The sequence below is a fragment of the Toxorhynchites rutilus genome, chromosome 1, assembly GCF_029784135.1.
Source record: "Toxorhynchites rutilus septentrionalis strain SRP chromosome 1, ASM2978413v1, whole genome shotgun sequence".
In the NCBI taxonomy this organism is placed as follows: Eukaryota; Metazoa; Arthropoda; class Insecta; order Diptera; family Culicidae; genus Toxorhynchites; species Toxorhynchites rutilus.
Window position 1 is genome coordinate 99,178,298 of NC_073744.1, and position 21,794 is coordinate 99,200,091.

Genomic DNA, 21,794 nt, shown 5'->3' on the forward strand with positions numbered 1-21,794 from the left:
AAATAATCTGCCAGTACCCTGGGAATTGAAGAATACATCCATGCGAAAGAGTTTATTTTAATGTTTTCTAATTATATGGCGAACACAGCGACCAAATACATTTGATTTCGTAATTTTTCAATCAAGTGTAATTAGCTGGAAAGCTTCTGAAGATAATTCTTTCCCATCAGTAGGATATTTTCGTATCCAATAATGGATGCATAACATGAAAAACGGAAAATGTTTCGTATCGGCAAAATTATATAATAATCAATCGATTATTGCTCAGTCGCCGAAATTTTCATACTCAGAGAGTTCATTCTACTCTAGTTTGCCTTCCAAATTGCCATCGTAAACCACACCTTCTCTCGATTCAATCACGCACGAAAAGCATACTGAAATGATATTCTGGTGGTGAAACCCATTCATTTTTCGTGAGGCGTCGTGCACAAATTACGTAACGCGATAAGGGGGGAGGGGTTAGATGTTGCGTTACTTTCTGTTTATTAGAGATAGGAAATTGCGTTACGAAAGGGGGGGAGGTTCAAAATCCGGATTTTTGCGTTACGTAATTTGTGCACGACGCCTGAGGACATCGACAAGACAACATCGTTACTGAACGAGCTGAACGGCGAGGGATCGAGGTATTCATTACCTGGCTTGACTTGACCTGAAATGCAATCAGTTTGTTTTAACTGTGAGGGAGCGCAGAAAAGCCGATCGATCAGAAGGAGAAGAGAATGTGACCAACAGAGTATCAGCAATACGGTTCCTCGGGAAGACATAGAAGCAGCCGCCACACACACATACACGCGCGCAACTCTTTTCGTTTGCTGGTTATCGAGAGGAAACCTGGAAAGAAATGATCGTTGCTGAAAAATAATCTGCCAGTTCCCCTTGGAATTGAAAATTACATTCAAGCGAGTTTATTTTAATGTTTTCTATCCATATAATACTGCGACCACATACATTTGGTTTTGTGATTTGTCAATCAAGTGCAGTTAACAGGAAAGCTTCTGAAGATTATTCTTCAGAACAAGGTTTTTTGTATCCAATATTGGATGCATAAAACCTTGAGTCTTCAAAGTAACACTCTCATTTTTGAAGTCACCCAAATATTTATTTATTCATTCATTCAGGATGGATTTAGATTCAACTTCAAACAAATGATCTCTAAATCAACGATAGTCCTACGTCACCCTTGCGGTTATACCATAGATATAACCCACTTCCTGTTTTTTTGTCTCCTGCACCCCTTTCTTCTTTTCTTCTTTCTTCTTCCGTTTCTCCGTCTGTTTTTCGACAGTGCGCCATCCACTGCCTTCACCTTCCTTTTTGTTTCCCAAGTTGTCATTTTTAACCTTCTTCAGGTCTTCTTCATCCCCTGGGGTATCCCTATTCCTTTTGTCCGATCGTCGAGATGACGTTCTTCAAGGTTCGTCATCAATCTCCGTTTGATCATTCTCTCGAAGACCTTACCTAGGCAATTGAGAAGGGTGATGGGACGAAAACTAGTGGCTAGTGGTTTTTTCTCCATCGGTTTAGGGATGGGGATGACTAGCCCTTCCTTCCATGAGTCGGGGAAACATTTGCTAGCCCAAAGGTTATTATAAATTTGGAGCAGCGACGTTTTGACGTGGAAAGGTAATTTTTTTAACATGCTGTATTCTATTTCGTCTGGTCCGGCTGATTTGCCTTTGGACTTACTAATGGACCACAACATTTCTTTCATAGAGAACCTGATATTGTAAATATGAGGTTCCCCTGAGTCCGAGGGAAACTCTGTAGTCTCCGCGGCAGTTTTACGAGCTTTGAAGTCGCTTTTGTAGTTGGAGGTGGCAGAAGTACTAGCAAAATGGTCAGCTAAATGTTCAGCAATAGTTCCGGGATCATCGGTAGTGGTACCATTGATCATAATGGAATAGCCTCGCGATCTTTTTTTGCCACTGATTGCATTAACCTTGCTCCACAGTTCACTAGAAGTTGTCTGAGGGCAAAAGCTATCTAGAAATTTAAGCCAGCTATTTTGTTTAGCTTCCGCTATAATTTTCCTTGCTCTAGCTCTAGTGGATTGAAAATCAGCTAGGGCAAGTACTTTTGTCTCACTACCGTCCAGTTGTCTTCTAAGCTTCCTCAGCGCTTTTCTTCTGGATTTAATGGCCTGTTTGACATCATTATTCCACCATGGGACTGCCTTCCGGCCGGAGATACCACTAGTGCGGGGTATATTAGCTTCCGCAGCTGCGAAAACGGCTTGGGAAAACTCCTCTACTGAATAGTTACCCTGTGCAGGTAACAGATGCGAAATGGTTGATTCGAAACCATCCCAGTCGGCAAATTGGTACAACCATCTCCTTCGCAGGAGGATTTTTGGATTACTGGTCAGTGTTCGGATGTGAATGGGAAAATGATCACTTCCTCTTAGATCATCATCGACACACCATCTGACTCTGGGCGCTAGGTCCCATGAGGTAATCGTTAAATCAATTGAAGAAGTAGAGCCAGAGTGTTCATCCATACGAGTATGTTGGAAGTCGTTCAGGATGATGAGGTTAAGTTGTTCAACTATTTTTAAAATAATTTTACCTCTTAAATTGCATCTTTGGCCACCCCATACAGTATGGTAGGCGTTAAAATCACCCATGATTATGAAAGGGTGTGGTAATTGTTGAATGGCATTGTTCATTTCTGCTTCCAAATTACTGTTACTATGCGTTGGGGAAATGTATATAGAAGCGAGGGTTAACCGTAACGGTCCCGTGAGTTGGATTGCGCATATCTGTAACTGTGATGAAATTTGGATGAGGGTATGTGGGAGATGGCTCAAAACAGCGAGGCATACTCCACCCTGGCGTGAGGTAAGTACCTCACGGAAGTACCACTTGTATTTACCTTGTAGTGAAAGGTTAAAATCGGGTGTAATCTTAGTCACTCTGGCTTCTTGGAATGCAAGTGTTAGTGGGAGATGTTTCTCCTCAGTTAACATTAATTTAATTTCATCCATTGACCTACTAAGCCCACGCAAATTCCATTGAATGGCAAGTTTTCGGTTGGATGTTGAATTTTGGACAACAGGTGTACTGTTTTTGTGTGGAGTGTTGAACTTGAAAAAATATTATGGAGGCTCTTGAAGGGTTTAATTAATGTGGAAGGAGGTATAACTGAAATTATTTAGACTGTTTGTTACCTTTGGAAATCTTGGTCTTCCGTCTAGGGTCAAATTTTAAGTAATTTGGTATTGTTCTATTTGTGTTGGGTACTGTTTTGTGTGAAGTAGATGGTTGAGGGTCGGCCAGTTGTGGGGCGGCCGGTTGAGATATTTGAAGTTGTTGGTTTTTGTACCTTTTCCTTGTTTTTTCATTAACGCGGAAATTTTCATCTTCAGATGATTTCAATTCATCTGAAGTTGTAGTTTTAATATTTTTAATTTTTCGTTTGTTTAATTTTGCTGATTCAGTTTCCATGGGAATTTCTGAATCAGTTTCGGAATCGGAAGTGGAGATGGTATATTCCATGTCTGGTAGATTAACTATCGGTGTGGAAACCGTTGGAATGATTGGGGTAGGGTTGGATTGCGTGCAGTTGCACTTGCAGCGATTGCATCCTGTACTTTGGGCTACATTAAGTCTCTCTTGGACTTTGCTTGCGTAAGAGGATCCATTTATCTTGGCCTGGTAGCTTAGTTTGGCTTCCTTGTAGGATATGCCTTGGTCAACTCTCACTTTGGTGATGTTGTTTTCCATGACCCATGCAGGGCATTTTCTATTAGTAGAAGGGTGGTTGCCACTGCAATTTACACAGTAGGCAGGAGCGTTGCAAATAAAGCTCTTGGCAGTTTCTTCATTGCCTAGTTCTGGGTGTGCTTGTCCACAGTTTCGGCATAATTGGATCTTGGTCCTACATTTTTTCGAAGTGTGTCCGAATTTGTAGCAGCCGAAACACTGCATCGGATTCGGATAAAAATTACGAGTGGGGGCGCGGATAAAGCCAAAATTGATGTATTCAGGAATTACAGTACCTCTGATTGTCAAAATCAAGGTTGGAGTTGGAATTAATTCCTTCTTGGTTGGGTCCATACGGGAAATTCGTTTGATTGCTATGACTCTTTGGTCAGCAAGCTCTTTTAAAAGTGCAGCTTCTGCCATATCAATAACATCCCTACACGATACTACGCATTTGCGCTGGTTCAAGGTAGGGTGAAAATTTATCTCCACAGGGGTTTTGTCAATTAATGACTTAATACCCAGGAGTGCATCCACATATTCTTTGTTGCGAATATGGATAACATATTGTAAATTGTTATTTTCATCTCGCTGTGGTCTCGCGTCCTTAAAATCGCGATCCGTAACAGCTTGGATGGTTTTGGAAACTACGAAAGGGTTTGATGGTAGAGTATTCTTGCCAGTTGCTCTAAGTAATAAAATTTGGAGCTCCCCGCATAGGGGGTCAGCCCAGAAAGGAGAGGTGCGTGTGGTGGGCACGCCATTATATAGGTTTGTTGACTTACCGGTGCCGGCGATGCCAGAGCTACTGGAAGCCATGATTGTGGCTGGCTATACCAGGGGGTACAGCCAGGAAGAACGGTGAAAATTTCACAAAATATCTAGAAAAAGCACTGGTACTACTAGAACAAAAAATCACTATCTTCGGAAATGGTATAGAAAAAATTTAGAAATGCACTGTACTTATTGCTTCAACACTACTGAAATGTCCTTATAATCACTATTGCCTTGGGAGGCTATGGGTAGAAAGATACTGTTTATAAATCACTTGCACTAAGTACAGCTGCTGGGGGGAAAGCCCCCCGCACCGGAGAGAAGGTAGTGTGGCAACACCACTAATCCGCAGCGCAGGAAACAACACCAGCTGTAAAGAAAAAACCACCACCAAATATAAGTATAACAATATAAACAGTTAGCGATATACGGTAGAAAAAATAAGCAAGCTATAAAGCGCGCCAAAAACAGGGACCGACGCTAGGGGCAGTGAAAACTGCCGGTATCGAAAGCCACCAACCGTCTAGGCTATTCGGTGGCCTCCTCCTTGTCCTCGTCTTGTACACCTGTGGGAGAAAACTTTATTTAGGACTGATTAGAGCCTCAAGGAATTTCCTTTAGCATAGAACCAGTTGTATGAGGAGAAAACTTCTATTTTCGCTACTCTTTTCAAAGGGGCGCTACAAACATGACCGTCTCGGTTGAATGTCAGAAGCACCGTGAAGTATAGAATCTAAATCCCACCCTTATTATATTCGTGAGTATACAGTAAGCTTATATAATAAAGAGGGTGGGGTTTACATTCGATTCTGTTATGTTTTATAAAATGACACTTCCCTTGCTTTCGTTCATTTCTTACTCTACTCTCGCACCGTGAGGACTCGTTTCATCGGGACTAAGCAGACAGCTCGTTAGTCCTTCGGTGGTAAGGCACCACGAAAGCAGCTCGGATAAGCGCACCAGCCGCAGGAAGCGTGAAGAAGCCACATTGCTATCGACCGGGAACTTCGCATGAAATTCGTCGCTATCAGAAGTCGACCGAATTGCTGATCCGCAAGATACCTTTGCAGCATTTGGTTCGTGGAATTGCTCAGGACTTCAAAACCGACTTGCGCTTCCAAAGTTCCGCGGTTATGACGCTGCAGGAGGCTTATTCGAAGATACCAATTTGTGTGCTATCCATGCAAAACGCGTCACATCATGCCCAAGGACATCCAGCTGGCCCATCGTATCCGAGGAGAGCGTGCTATATTAGCTTAGCATATAATCAACAGCCCTTTTCAGGGCTCCAAACTTGATGGATTAGAGTTCAGAAAAGTTTTTTACAGACCGAACTGAAAGGAGCATTTAGCGAAAATCGTGGTGTCGATGATAATTCGATACCGATAGGTGCCATGGATATGGATTTCATAATGAAGAATATGAAATACATGACATGATGTAGTGAATATATCCCCATATCGAAGAAATCACTTTGATGAAACTGTTTACCGTTTGTCGTTTTTAAGTGTTGGGAAAGGGCATTATTTTTGCTGAGTAAATTCCAAGAAAAAATCCATTCCTTCTTTAAGCGTGATTCATTCTGCTTCGGATCAACGGAACAGTGATAATCATTTCATACAAAAGATAAAATGTCCAAGAGTTATATGATTGCTATTTATTGAGTCGGAAAATTGTTTCAATAGCTTAATGATAGCTTCGAAAACAGGTTATAAAATGACGCTTCCTTTGCTTTCGTTCATTTCTTACTCTACTCTCGCGCCGTGACGACTCGTTTGTTTGGGACCAAGCAGATAGCAGGTTAGTCTTTCAGTGGTAAGGCACACGAAAGCAGCTCGGATAAGCGCACCAGCCGCAGGATAGGTGAAGAAGCCACATCGCTATCGACCGGGAACTTTGCGTGAAATTCATCGCTATCGGAAGTCGACCGAATTGCTGATCCGCAAGCTACCTTTGCAGCTTTTGGATCGTGGAATTGCTCAGGACTTCAAAACCGACTTGCGCTTCCAAAGTTCCGCGGTTATGACGCTGCAGGAGGCTTATTCGAAGATACAAATTTGTGTGCTATCCACGTAAAACGCATCACATCATGCCCAAGGACATTCAGCTGGCCCGTCGAATCCAAGGAGAGGGTGCTATATTAGCTTAGCATATAATCAACGGCCCTTTTCAGGGCTCCAAATTTGATGGATTAGAGTTCAGAAAAGTTTTTTGCAGGCCAAACTGAAACGAGAATTCTCGTTTGGATGCCATACAGCATCGAGAAAATTCCGGAAAGATCTAATCGTTGCTGAAAAATAATCTGCCAGTACCCTGGGAATTGAAGAATACATCCATGCGAAAGAGTTTATTTTAATGTTTTCTAATTATATGGCGAACACAGCGACCAAATACATTTGATTTCGTAATTTTTCAATCAAGTGTAATTAGCTGGAAAGCTTCTGAAGATAATTCTTTCCCATCAGTAGGATATTTTCGTATCCAATAATGGATGCATAACATGAAAAACGGAAAATGTTTCGTATCGGCAAAATTATATAATAATCAATCGATTATTGCTCAGTCGCCGAAATTTTCATACTCAGAGAGTTCATTCTACTCTAGTTTGCCTTCCAAATTGCCATCGTAAACCACACCTTCTCTCGATTCAATCACGCACGAAAAGCATACTGAAATGATATTCTGGTGGTGAAACCCATTCATTTTTCGTGAGGCGTCGTGCACAAATTACGTAACGCGATAAGGGGGGAGGGGTTAGATGTTGCGTTACTTTCTGTTTATTAGAGATAGGAAATTGCGTTACGAAAGGGGGGGAGGTTCAAAATCCGGATTTTTGCGTTACGTAATTTGTGCACGACGCCTGAGGACATCGACAAGACAACATCGTTACTGAACGAGCTGAACGGCGAGGGATCGAGGTATTCATTACCTGGCTTGACTTGACCTGAAATGCAATCAGTTTGTTTTAACTGTGAGGGAGCGCAGAAAAGCCGATCGATCAGAAGGAGAAGAGAATGTGACCAACAGAGTATCAGCAATACGGTTCCTCGGGAAGACATAGAAGCAGCCGCCACACACACATACACGCGCGCAACTCTTTTCGTTTGCTGGTTATCGAGAGGAAACCTGGAAAGAAATGATCGTTGCTGAAAAATAATCTGCCAGTTCCCCTTGGAATTGAAAATTACATTCAAGCGAGTTTATTTTAATGTTTTCTATCCATATAATACTGCGACCACATACATTTGGTTTTGTGATTTGTCAATCAAGTGCAGTTAACAGGAAAGCTTCTGAAGATTATTCTTCAGAACAAGGTTTTTTGTATCCAATATTGGATGCATAAAACCTTGAGTCTTCAAAGTAACACTCTCATTTTTGAAGTCACCCAAATATTTATTTATTCATTCATTCAGGATGGATTTAGATTCAACTTCAAACAAATGATCTCTAAATCAACGATAGTCCTACGTCACCCTTGCGGTTATACCATAGATATAACCCACTTCCTGTTTTTTTGTCTCCTGCACCCCTTTCTTCTTTTCTTCTTTCTTCTTCCGTTTCTCCGTCTGTTTTTCGACAGTGCGCCATCCACTGCCTTCACCTTCCTTTTTGTTTCCCAAGTTGTCATTTTTAACCTTCTTCAGGTCTTCTTCATCCCCTGGGGTATCCCTATTCCTTTTGTCCGATCGTGGGTTTCGTGGTGTCTTAGGCGTCCTCTGTATCTCGACGGACAACTTCTCCCTTGCTTCAGCGAGTGCTTTTTCAACAACCTCTGCTCGCGTGATCATCTCCTTCTGTTCGCGGTCAGCAGCCGTAACGGCCGATTTGATGCTTGTGACTAAATGTTTGATCTTAGTATGGACATTGTTTTTGTCCTTAATGAACTCGTAGAGCTCGTTCACTTTCTTCTTGACCTCCATCAAGCTTGACCTCCCGACCTGCAGCCCTTCTAAGGAAGTGGTGGTGTTGGCTTTATGCGTTAGCACTTGTATCAGGCTAGTCTCTCCTTGTTGTGGATGCTGTTGGTGTCCTATAGGATTCGCTATGGTTGTCTGGTTGCGAATTGGTGATCTTTGGAGCTTACCGCTCCTTGCGAACACGCTCGCCTCTCCCGTTGGTGTGTCTTCATTACCGTCGTTTCGACTGTTAAATTGTTCGATGGTATTCATGTCTGTTGGGTCCCAACTTCGGGCCGCTATCTCCGCTCGTTGTACATAGTCGCTATCAGTGATCCCATGGTTGTCTATGCAAGCAGTGAGGCCATGCAGGGGTTGACACGGTCCTTCATGGGGACCGTGTTCAGAGCCAGATCAGCGCAAGTCAGGAATGTGACATCTGACGCCTAGTACCTAGTGCCTGAGCCTAGACGAGCATCGAACGTACCCGAAGACTTGCCAAGTTATTACCGGGACGGGGGCAATCGCACTATTAGCCCACACGCCGTTTCAGGAAGGTGATACCCTTCCTTACTCAGGGAACAGGATAGTACGACTGTCTGCCTTTAGCGTCGTGTTGAAATCGTTTTCGTATCGTGTCCGTTTTCTATGTCGTAACCAGTATGTCGTAATCAGGATCTTACTGGCGTCAATCCTGATGTGCTTGGCACTCCTTTCGTGGCTTCTGTACACGGTATTTCCCCCGTGCAATCTCCACTAGCATGCGAGGAACTTTACGAATATATCAAGCGTCGCAGTAATGTCCACGCCGTGATAAGAAACCTTACGATACAAATCAAATCAGTGCTTGAAGCAGCTGATCGAGATCATCTCCTTCTGTTCGCGGTCAGCAGCCGTAACGGCCGATTTGATGCTTGTGACTAAATGTTTGATCTTAGTATGGACATTGTTTTTGTCCTTAATGAACTCGTAGAGCTCGTTCACTTTCTTCTTGACCTCCATCAAGCTTGACCTCCCGACCTGCAGCCCTTCTAAGGAAGTGGTGGTGTTGGCTTTATGCGTTAGCACTTGTATCAGGCTAGTCTCTCCTTGTTGTGGATGCTGTTGGTGTCCTATAGGATTCGCTATGGTTGTCTGGTTGCGAATTGGTGATCTCTGGAGCTTACCGCTCCTTGCGAACACGCTCGCCTCTCCCGTTGGTGTGTCTTCATTACCGTCGTTTCGACTGTTAAATTGTTCGATGGTATTCATGTCTGTTGGGTCCCAACTTCGGGCCGCTATCTCCGCTCGTTGTACATAGTCGCTATCAGTGATCCCATGGTTGTCTATGCAAGCAGTGAGGCCATGCAGGGGTTGACACGGTCCTTCATGGGGACCGTGTTCAGAGCCAGATCAGCGCAAGTCAGGAATGTGACATCTGACGCCTAGTACCTAGTGCCTGAGCCTAGACGAGCATCGAACGTACCCGAAGACTTGCCAAGTTATTACCGGGACGGGGGCAATCGCACTATTAGCCCACACGCCGTTTCAGGAAGGTGTCACCCTTCCTTACTCAGGGAACAGGATAGTACGACTGTCTGCCTTTAGCGTCGTGTTGAAATCGTTTCCGTATCGTGTCCGTTTTCTATGTCGTAACCAGTATGTCGTAATCAGGATCTTACTGGCGTCAATCCTGACGTGCTTGGCACTCCTTTCGTGGCTTCTGTACACGGTATTTCCCCCGTGCAATCTCCAATAGCATGCGAGGAACTTTACGAATATATCAAGCGTCGCAGTAATGTCCACGCCATGATGAGAAACCTTACGATAAAAATCAAATCAGTGCTTGAAGCAGCTGATCGTGAGCAGCAATCTTGGAGAGCTAGAGCTAGTCGCTTATTTATACCTTCGGATATTATTCTAAAATGCTGTGAAATTTTAGAAACAACTGTTGCGTTGTTGATGAAAGTTGCATTACTTTCTCATGCTCGAGAGAAGCGCAGCTCTCACCCTTAGTGGAGAAGTTTTGCTACTGGCAAGCGAAACCTAATCACATACAAAATTCCAGAACGACATTTACTTTCTTGGTGACTAAACAAACGTAATAAACTCTTTTTGTTAATAACAACCTCGAAAACAGTAGCAATGCTTCATTATGATCAATATTAACGCAAATGCAATCCTAGTTGAAGGCAGTTTTGCGACTAGCACGCGAACCCATTCAAGATGCTTGGTATTCCCCAAATATTTTGACGTAGGACTACGTCTAACCGGAAGATATAGGGGGTGAAATGGAAATCTAGGCACTGAACAAGTAGGAAAAAATGCAAGATTTGGAACGCTTATAACTCGAGCATTTCTCAATAGATCGCAAAGGTTTTTGCATCAATTGATAGGAAATATATCTACGCATCTATCATAACGAATAACATTTAATTTTTCTTGAGATAAATAATTGAATAATTGTGAAATATCAAGCATTGTCCAAATGCACTATGTGCCCATTTTTGATTGGTCCATTTTGTGCTCCCCAAATCGTACCGACCAAAACGCACAACCAGAGCAGCAGCGAAATAAAATGAAGCACGATTGGAAAGGAAAAAGAAAAAAAATGAACGAAACATTGGTCGCAGTCTCACACATGCGTAATTCTCGAGCCAGCCAGTCAGCTTAAAAATCCCCGCTCCGCTGCCGTAACGATCATTCTCATTCAAACCGTACACCACATCGGTTCGCATCACAACACATCAACAAACCAACCCAAGCAGCCATGTCTGGACATGATAAAGGAGGAAAAGTGAAGGGAAAGGCAAAATCCCGCTCGAACCGTGTTGATCTGGAGTTCCCCGCAAGGGTAGCTAGGCCGAGCGCGTTAGTACCAGTGCACCAGTCCACCTAGCCGGCGTTATATAGTTTCGGCCGCCAAACTGATCGAGTTAGCTGGTAAAGCTGCTCGCGACGATAAGAAAATCCGCATTCGAAACAGAACACATTCGGTTCGGTGGACATCAAGACAACAGGCTGTTGCAGCGAGTGGCGAGTGGCAAACGCAATCGCCAAACGGCAGCTGGTAGCAAAAGAAAAAAGTTTGTTCTTTATACAAACTGCTTTGGTGGCAAATCCAGAACAAGGCGGCATCGAGGGCGTTCGAAATGGTTTTTTTTCAAAACCAAGAGTACTAAGTTTTCTAAATTGGAACCATTCCATAAAACAAGGCGCTTTTCAGGGCCATTAAACCTTCCAAAAAAGAGTTTACGAAATACAGTTCAATGCTTTCTAAAACATTATCCAAAATAATAATAAAACACAAATTGATTTTTTCATAATTTGTTTGCCAGGATCTGATGAGTATGTGAATTTGGCGGTTGTTCTGAGCTTATTGATAGTTGGGGACTTTCCTGATTATTAAATTTTCATCAATTCTTAAATTGTTTCCAGATTGAAAGTACAGTAATTTACAATTAGTTCGACATTTAGCTAATTGGACGGACATGTAATGCGACATATTTAGTTGGACATTTTTGTAAACATAGAGATCCAAATTATGATCCCACATTGAAAGTCGACACTGTACCACTGTCATCGCAAATGTTCAATTACAGGTTAAAATCGCCTCGAATGCGACACTGAGGGCGCTTCGGCACGTCGCATTGAATGTAATTTACTGTACAACATGTCACAAAGATGGATGGGAAGAAATTTTCCAACTGTGAAAGCTGTGGCGAGTGACAAACGCAATCGCTAAACAGAAAGGTGTAGCCGAACAAGATGGGGATATCGAGTGATAACAAAAACACAACACCAAAGGTTCTCTTCAGAACCATCAACATGTTCATAAAGAGTAAACAGTAAACTAATCCTTTTTTCAGGTAGATAGGTAGGTATTCACGTAGGATAAGAAAATAAAACAATATATTTAAAATATATATTTAACAAAAGCTGTCCCCTTTGTATAGTCCTACGTCACTCCGGTTATGTCCCCGACATTACCCACCCGTCTTTTTTTTTGACACAGCTTCGCATTCTCAAAGGCACCAACGAAGCCCTTATGATGACAGAAAACAAACAATGTTAACTGCTTGGAAAAAGACTGAATTATGCCGAGATGAAGAATAGAAGGTGGGAAAATTCACGGGTTTTGGTTGTGTTAAACTTTGATTGTATTAGTAGCCAGGAAGATAGAAAGTTCACATACCAGGCATACCAGTCAGTTACTGAAATGGTACAAAATTGAATGTGTCAATGAATAACGTTGAAAGACGATATGCTGAAACATATCACGAACTAAAATATTTAATTTTTTCTTTTATTTCTTCTCATATCAGAAGTAGTATTATAATGTCAACTATGTTCGGATTTTAGAGCAACTTCATGGAAGTTTATCTTTTGTCAGCAATTGTAATTACTTTTTTCACAATTAGGGTGCTGAAAACTTCATTCGTCTAAAACTGAGATGCGAGCGGAAAACTTTTCGTCTCAATCTAGGTCAAACGGAGTCAATTGAATTCAATTTTCAAGTGCATTTTACATGAATAAAACATGCAACTCTTTTTTCCATGCACTGTTAAATGTTTATCCGTCAAAGGAACAAAATATTCTGTGACTCTGTCTTTGTTCATTTACGTTTTTGGTCGACGTAACGATAAGTAAAATTGAATTGAAATTAAGTTTAGAACATCTCAAAAATACTAAAATTTCAGTTACTGCTAAAATGTAAGTTGGGCCCTTATGATTTTAAGCGCTACCATTTAAGGAAAAAAAACTAGTTCGTTCATTTCATATGCTTATTTTTACTTTTCATTACAACACATTTCCTATGTAGTGGACTATTATAAAGGCTGATTTAGACGATGCCAGTCAGCGCTCTAGTTGAAGTATCCAGTGAACAGAGAACAGACACTCTGTTCATGTTACTTTTACCAGTATCGAACAAGTAATTGGCCTCTAACTTGAACAGAGTGTCTGTTCTCTATTCACTGGATACTTCAACTAGAGCGCTGACTGGCATCGTCTAAATCAGCCTTAAGAAAAGTAACACATAAACAAAATTTGTGACGTCATAGATTTAAAAATCTTCCCATATTTCATTTTCCATCTCGGAATGATGCCACATAGCTTGTTCCGTCTGCTGGGAACTGTGGGGTGGACTGTATTTTTGTTATGTTGTTCCACTCATGGAGACAACGGGTGCGTGGAAGAAACCCTCGTGTTTCTCACGCTTTATTCGACGGGTGGGATCCCTTGTGGCTCCGCTCCGTGCTGTGAAAGGCCTAACTTTTTGGGATGTGCTTCGGAAAAGGTTTGAGCAGTGCAGAATGACATGGTGTTTGAGTACTATTTACACTTTATTCATTATAATCATAATCACTGAATACTAATATATACACTTTATATACTTTATTTACACAGGAAAAGGAGTGGGGACTTACGATTTAAGTTTTTCCCCTCTCTCTTTCTCTCTTCAGTACGTTAGACGGACTGAACATAGCTTGTACTCTGCCCATCGATGCCGAAATCGCCTACTTCGCTGTTGTTCGATGCGGTGTCACACTCGCGAAGGCTCGGTTCAGTGCGAGCGCTTTTCACTGCACCAACATCGCGTGCATCATTAGATGACGCTTGCCTCGAAATTTTATTGCTACTGGCAATGCGTTCGTTTTTTGCAGGGCTCGAGCCTGCCTGCTTCTTCGTGCTCATCACACACTACGCGAAGCGTCCAATTTATGACGCGGAAAGAAAAACACAATACGAATAACGCGAAAAACGAACAGAAAAACCAAACGACGATATCCAAGTTGGATTACCACTGGTGGGGTCCAATCTTAGATCGAAACGCAGCGAAAGCAAAGTGAACTGGATTGCTCAACAGTTCGATGCCGAATGAAAGTTTGCCTCAGCGAGATCCACTGTTTATACTCTAGGCAAGTATTCCCCTTCATTCTTCTACTTTTCCTTTGTTCACGGAGACTTAAAACCCTATGATTTCCCCTCCGTTAGTCGTCGATAAGTTGCTCGTTATTGACAGCTCTGTTCGGGAAAGCACACAAATGGACAGAACAAATGTATGGGAAAATGGAAACACTTAAAGTTTTCATGAATTTTAACCATTTACAAACCAGGGGATTCCAATGTATAGCATAATAAATAAATCTTACGGAATTTTCGATTCATTTAGTGTGTAAATCGTCAAAATCCGTTCGCGGCAAAAATAGTTATTAACGTTAACTTTATTTCATAAAAACGTGACCTGTTTTCTGATTTGGCACCCTTAATGAAAGACGTAGTTCTACGTCAAAAGACAAGTAAAGAAGCAGAAGAGGCCAGCGAAGGTACTAGTAGAGAAAATAGTGACAACAACCAAAATCCTGATTAATGGTCAGCTGCATCCCAATAGGAAGTATCCCGTGTCGGGCACACGTACAGAGCATTGGAGACAGCAACATCCCAATTACGAGAACACTTGTAATACTAACCTCGAGCCGCGAGTAATCGGTTACATATTACTAACATAGATAATAAGAAAAACTGTCAAAATATTGAACTCCGGCCCCGTCAGGCTAACGCCATATGAGCCTTGATAAAAAAAACCAAAATCCTAACGAGTGGCAGGAAGTTGAGAAAAAAACAAAAGGAGAGAAAGCGAAAGAGAAGCCGAAACCCCGAAAAGAAAGGCAGAAACCAGATGCTCTGATTGTTTCAGCAGCAGGCGCTACAACCTACGCTGATATTCTGAAGAAAGTGAAAGGCGATCCGACCTTGAAAAATCTGGGTGAGAATGTGGCTAAAGTGAGGCGCACACAGAACGGTGATATGTTGTTCGAGTTGAAAAGAGATCCGACAATTAGGAGCTCAGCCTATTAAAGATTTGGTAGAGAAATCGCTAGGAGAAACGGCAAAAGTTAGAGCACTATCACAAGAAACCGTGAGATTAAGAATTTTGACAAAGATCTTTCATCGAACTCGTGTACAAACTCCGCCCAACATGAATGCAAGCGAACTGACCGATATTGTGACAAGAGCCTGTGACACTGCCATGCCCCGAACGCTACAACCATAAAACGTACGCCAATCAGTTTAGTGGTGGCACTAACGCGCTAGCTGTCTTCGCAGAGGACTAGCTCTCCCACAGACAGAGAAGAACGCAGGGAAGTACTGGCGTGGCGAAATATAGTAACCACTTAAGAACTATTAGCTGCAGCAAAAAGATTGAAGAGAAATAAATCCCCAGGCCCTGACGGAATCCCCAATGTGACATTGAAAGCGGCCATACAAGCGAACCCGAATATGTTCAGAGAAACTCTGCAAAATTGTCTGGATGAAGGAGTCTTCTTACTGCCGAAGCCGGGGAAAACACCAGGAGAACCGTCATCATACAGTGTTCGGGCGGTTAAATAACGCGCTGACAAAATAGTTTTGGACCAATTCACACTTGCTGGTTATCGAATCACAAAATGGTAGGTTATAAAAGTTCTCAATATATTTCTCTACTATAATGGTTTGGGTTCACATTCACGTTTTGACGTGTTCACTTCGCGTTCGGGTTTCTTCTAATCCGCTGCAGAAATGTCGGGTAATGCACCAAAGGGTCACTCGTCGAGGTGATGTTACTGCGTTGATGTTGCTGCTGTTGGTTTTCTCTGCTATCCTTCCTTTTTTCTCATCGGTCGGATTATTTCGGCTTCGGTTGTCGTTCGTATCTCGGTGGTCGAATGAAACTGTATGAATATGCGTGAGTCGCGCTGGTCTTATTGAAAATATGTTTTATGTTATTTCTTCGTTCGTGATTTCTAATTGGAAGAGCAAAAATACAATCTCTTTTCCGTTGAAGACGGAACATACAGGCCTATTTGTCTTCTGGATACACTTGGTAAGCTGCTGGAGAGAATAATACTAAACAGGCTGACGAAGTGTATAGAGAGCGAACATGGACTCTCATCGTCGCAGTTCGGGTTCCGGAAGGGTAGATCGACTGTGGATGCTATTATGTGCGTCATCGAAATAGCCGAGAAAGCTCTGAAACAAAAAATACGGGGCGACCGGTTCTGCGCCGTAGTAACAGTGGACGTAAAAAACGCGTTCAATAGTACCAGCTGGGAAGCCATTGCAAAGGCGGATGTTGGTACCGAACTACCTGAGCGCGATCCTGAAGAGTTGCTTTGAGAACAGAATCCTGCTCTACAACGCAGGAAAGGCAGAAAAAGTGTTCAATATAACTGCAGGTGTCCCCCAGAGCTCCATACTGGGCCCAACTCTTTGGAACGGGATGTACGATGGAGTGTTAAAGCTAAAATTGCCGAAAGGCGTCAACATCATTGGGTTCGCAGATGACATCTCTCTAACAGTAACGGGCGAGACACTGGAGGAGGTGGAAATGCTGGCTACCGAGGCGATAAGAACGATAGAGAGCTGGATGCTCGAGGAAAAACTGCAGATAGCGCATCACAAGACGGAAATTATACTGGTCAGCAACTGCAGGGCTGTACAAAGAGCGGGAATCACAATGGGGGACCACACCATTACCTCCAAACGGGAGCTTAAGTACTTTTTTTTTTTTTTATCCAAAATATATATTTTTATTAAGGCTCATATGGCGTCAGCCTAACGGGGCCGGGAGTTCAATTTTTCTACAATGTTTGCTTACAACTATGTTAGTAATATGTAACCGATTACTCGCGGTTGGCTCGAGGTTAGTATTACAAGTGTTCTCATAATTGGTATGTTGCAGTCTTCGATGCTCTGTACGTGTGCCCGACACGGGATACCTGCTATTGGGATGCAGCTGACCATTAATCAGCAACGCCCCCCTAGTCTGTACCCCATATCTAGCGTGGTGCGTCTTTCTCGACTCGAGGAATCCAGGATAGAATGGTCACTAGCCGGCGCAATCATCAGCTTGTGTAGAGTTGTCGTAAGCGGTACAACCTTTGGCTCTTGTTGAATGATCAGTGGACTGCACAACCTTTAGCCCGTGTATCTGTAAAGAGTGTGTGTATGTATTGCCGCGACTAAGTAAAAGTTTATCGTTTGGATAGGAGGGATATGAAACGGGGACACAACGAAGGAAACATCATTAAACGTTGACATCGGCGTTTCTGAGGAACAGGTATAGATGAAGCAGAAGATCAGGATCACGGCTACCTAAGATATCCCGGACGGGGATATCCGATTGTCTGCCTTGTGCTCTCAGTACTCTAGAGAGCTGAGAGCGAGCAGCATGGAACCGGATACACGACCAGACAACATGCTCGATGTCGTGGTAGCCATCGCCACAATCACAAAGATTGTTTGCTGCGAGCCCAATGCGATAGAGATGCGCGTTTAGGTTGTAGTGATTGGACATAAGCCGAGATATCACGCGAATGAAATCACGACCTACATTCAATCCCTTGAACCATGCACTCGTCGAGACCTTAGGGATAATCGTGTGTAACCAACGACCGAACTCATCTTCACTCCACATGCGCTGCCAACTTACGAGCGTATTCTGACGAGGAATGTGGAAAAATTCATTATAAGCAATTTGCCTTTCAAAAAGTGTGCCTTCTGAAGCGCCCACCTTAGCTAGCGAGTTTCTTTCTCATTGAGCAATGAGAGGGAACCCATGCTAAGGTAATCTTGAATAATTTTTCGACCAAAACACTCAATAGTTGTCTTCTTCTTGTTAGGAAATAAGATGAGCATTTATCAACTTTCATTGAGCGGATTGCCTCTATTGAGCTGAGACTGTCTGAAAAAATAAAATAGTGGTCGATGGGCAATGTTTCAATGATCCCTAATGCGTAATATATCGGGGATCATTGAAACATTGCCCATCGACCACTATTTTATTTTTTCAGACAGTCTCAGCTCAATAGAGGCAATCCGCTCAATGAAAGTTGCTTAAGTACTTGGGTGTGATAATAGACGACCGACTTAACTTCAGGAGTCATGTCAGCTACGCCTGCAAGAAAGCGGCAAAGGCCATAACGGCGATAGCCAGAATCATGCCGAATAAAGGGCGAACACGAAATTATTGCGACACATTCAACAGGGCATAACTTTTTTACCATTGGGTAAAAATCAACCAAATTTTGCACACTTTCTCATTGATGTATATTGTCTACATGCTGTCAAACTCGAAGTCGTGTTTTCCGATTCAACGAAAATTGAGGTGAACCAACGCGAGTCGAGAAAACAAATTCTTTCCAAACACCTGGATTTTCCTGACCTGTCGTACCGGCAGTTGGGAAAAATGTTGAACATTCACCATTCAACCGTCTCCAGTGTGTTGAAGCGGTTCCAGGAGCGGTTGACGTTGGACCACGGCAAAGGAGCTGGAAGAAACCCGGGACCGGAGAACAAAAAGACAGAGCGAATGGTGAAGCGGATGATTAAAGCAAATCCCGACGTCTCAAGCCGTGATTTGGCTAAAAAGATCGGCATGTCGCAGAGCTACGTCCAGAATGCAAAGAAGAGAGCTGGACTACATACATACAAGGCACAGAACTTCCCAACCCGCGATGAGCGACGGCTAAAACTCGGGCACGGAAGCTCTACGAGAAGATGCTGACAAAATATGGCTGCTGTGTGATGGACGACGAAACGTATATAAAAGCCGATTTTAAGTAAATTCCGGGGTTGGAGTTTTTCACCGGCAAGAGCAAGTTCGATGTGGATGACAAATTTCAGAAGAAGAAAATGTCGAAGTTCGCCTCCAAATATCTCATTTGTCAGGCCATCTGCTCTTGCGGAATGAGGAATGAGCCTTTCGTGACAAAGGGCACAGTAAATGGCGAGATCTACAAATCTGAGTGCCTCGAGAAGCACCTTTTGCCGTTCTTGCAGCAGCACGACAAAGCTCCGCTATTTTGACCAGAGTTGGCATCATGCCACTATTCTAAAAGTGTCCTGGAGTGGTATGAGGCCAATTCTGTCCATTTTGTTCCAAAGGACATGAACCCGCCAAACTGTCCGGAGCTGCGCCCGGTGGAGCAGTACTGGGCAATAATGAAGCGGGAACTTGGAAGAGCAAGAAGACAGTCAAAGACGAGAAGGACATGTTAAGAAAATGGAAAAAACAGGAAGTGGGTTATATCTATGGTATAACCGCAAGGGTGACGTAGGACTATCGTTGATTTAGAGATCATTTGTTTGAAGTTGAATCTAAATCCATTCTGAATGAATGAATAAATGAATATTTGGGGGACTTCGAAAACGAGAGCGTTACGTTGGAGGCACAAGGTTTTATGCATCCAATATAGGATACGAAAAACCTTGTTCTGAAGAATAATCTTCAGAAGCTAACCTGCTAACTGTACTTGATTGACAAATCACAAACCCAAATGTATTATATGGATATTTTATGGATAGAAAACATTAAAATAAACTCTTTCGCTTGAATGTAATTTTCAATTCCAAGGGGAACTGGCAGATTATTTTCCAGCAACGATTAGATATTTCCACATTTTCCTCGATACTGGAAGCCCACCAGTGGTTAATACTAACTCGATAACCACCTGTTAATAGTACTTGATTGAAAAATATTTGGTCACAGTGTAGATAGTGGATAGAAAACATTCAAATAAACTCTTTCACATGAATGTATTTTTAAATTCCCAGAGGAACTGGCAGATTATTTTCCAGCAATGATTAGATCTTTCCTGAACTTTTCGATGCTGAATGGCATCCAAACGGAAAGAATTCTGCGCGTGTATGTGTCGATCCTTCGCCGTCCACCACCTCCAGCACATTAGGCAACAATGTTGTCTTGTCGATGTCCTCACGAAAAATGAATGTGTCTCACCACCAGAATATCGCTTAAGTATGCTTTTTGTGTGTGATTGAATCGAGAGAAAGTGTGGTTTACGATGGCAATTTGGAAGGCAAACTAGAGGGGAATGAACTCTCTGAGCTCGGAACTTTCGGCGACTGAGTACTAATCGATTGCGGGCGCATACAATATTGGATACGGAAATATCCTACTGATGGGGAAGAATAATCTTCAGAAGCTATCCTGTTAATTGCGATTGATTGAAAAACCACAAAACCAAATGTATTTGGTCACAGTGTTACATAGATAGAAAACATTCAAATAAACTCTTTCACATGAATGTATTTTTAAATTCCCAGAGGAACTGGCAGATTATTTTCCAGCAATGATTAGATCTTTCCTGAACTTTTCGATGCTGAATGGCATCCAAACGGAAAGAATTCTGCGCGTGTATGTGTCGATCCTTCGCCGTCCACCTCCTCCAGCACATTAGGCAACAATGTTGTCTTGTCGATGTCCTCACGAAAAATGAATGTGTCTCACCACCAGAATATCGCTTAAGTATGCTTTTTGTGTGTGATTGAATCGAGAGAAAGTGTGGTTTACGATGGCAATTTGTAAGGCAAACTAGAGGGGAATGAACTCTCTGAGCTCGGAACTTTCGGCGACTGAGTACTAATCGATTGCGGGCGCATACAATATTGGATACGGAAATATCCTACTGATGGGGAAGAATAATCTTCAGAAGCTATCCTGTTAATTGCGATTGATTGAAAAACCACAAAACCAAATGTATTTGGTCACAGTGTTACATAGATAGAAAACATTCAAATAAACTCTTTCACATGAATGTATTTTTAAATTCCCAGAGGAACTGGCAGATTATTTTCAGTAACGATTAGATATTTCCACATTTCCTCGATACTGGAAGCCCACCAGTGGTTAATACTAACTCGACAACCACCTGTTAATAGTACTTGATTGAAACATATTTGGTCACAGTGTTACATGGATAGAAAACATTCAAATAAACTCTTTCACATGAATGTATTTTTAAATTCCCAGAGGAACTGGCAGATTATTTTCCAGAAATGATTAGATCTTTCCGGAACTTTCTCGATGCTGAATGGCATCCAAACGGAGAGAATTCCGCGCGTGTATGTGTGTGTAGCGATGTCTTCCCGGGGAACCGTTTGTGGCATCACTCTCCTCCTGATGGATTCCCTTCTGGCCTAGGGTGCACAAACAGCCTCTTGGTGACACCGTCCGCGCTTTCATGATAAACGAAGAGCTTCACCACAACAGCGACAACATGCTCCAATTGCTGTTCAATTAGAACTGAGTGGATTTCCGAGCGGCGCTCGCTTATATACCGATTGGTGATTTCAATAGCCTGTTTTGAAAGCAATTTTACGACTATTGAAACAAGTTTTTGGATCAAAAAGTAACAAGTATAGAACGCGTAGACATTTTATCTTTCGAATGAAGTGTTTGTCATACCATTTCGTTCAGTTGTTTAGGAGCTATTAACGCTCAAAATCTCGGTCTCCGGCGTAACGCTTTCGTTTTCGAAACTTTGATTTTACACCCCGGTATAGAAATGAAAGACGTAGTCCTACGTCAAAAAACCTAGAAACTGGTACCGGATGACACTGTAAAGACTTTGATGGAGGGCATCAAGCTAAAATGCGTTCA

The 21,794-nt window shown here is 42.5% G+C and overlaps 1 protein-coding gene across 3 annotated transcripts in view; it reads right to left on the reverse strand.

Annotated features, from left to right (window-relative positions):
- The window catches only part of LOC129763375 (SCY1-like protein 2), a 186,251-nt gene that overhangs the window by 159,951 nt on the left and 4,506 nt on the right, over positions 1 to 21,794 (reverse strand). Inside the window, exon 1 of one of the 3 annotated variants that reach the window (XM_055762379.1) lies at positions 4,487 to 4,801. The exons of the other annotated variants lie outside the window; for them this stretch is intronic. Coding sequence (XP_055618354.1) covers positions 4,487 to 4,520 — 34 coding nt within the window. The 5' untranslated portion in view covers positions 4,521 to 4,801. Of the gene's footprint in view, positions 1 to 4,486; positions 4,802 to 21,794 lie in introns of those variants that run through there. 3 annotated transcript variants of the gene reach the window in all.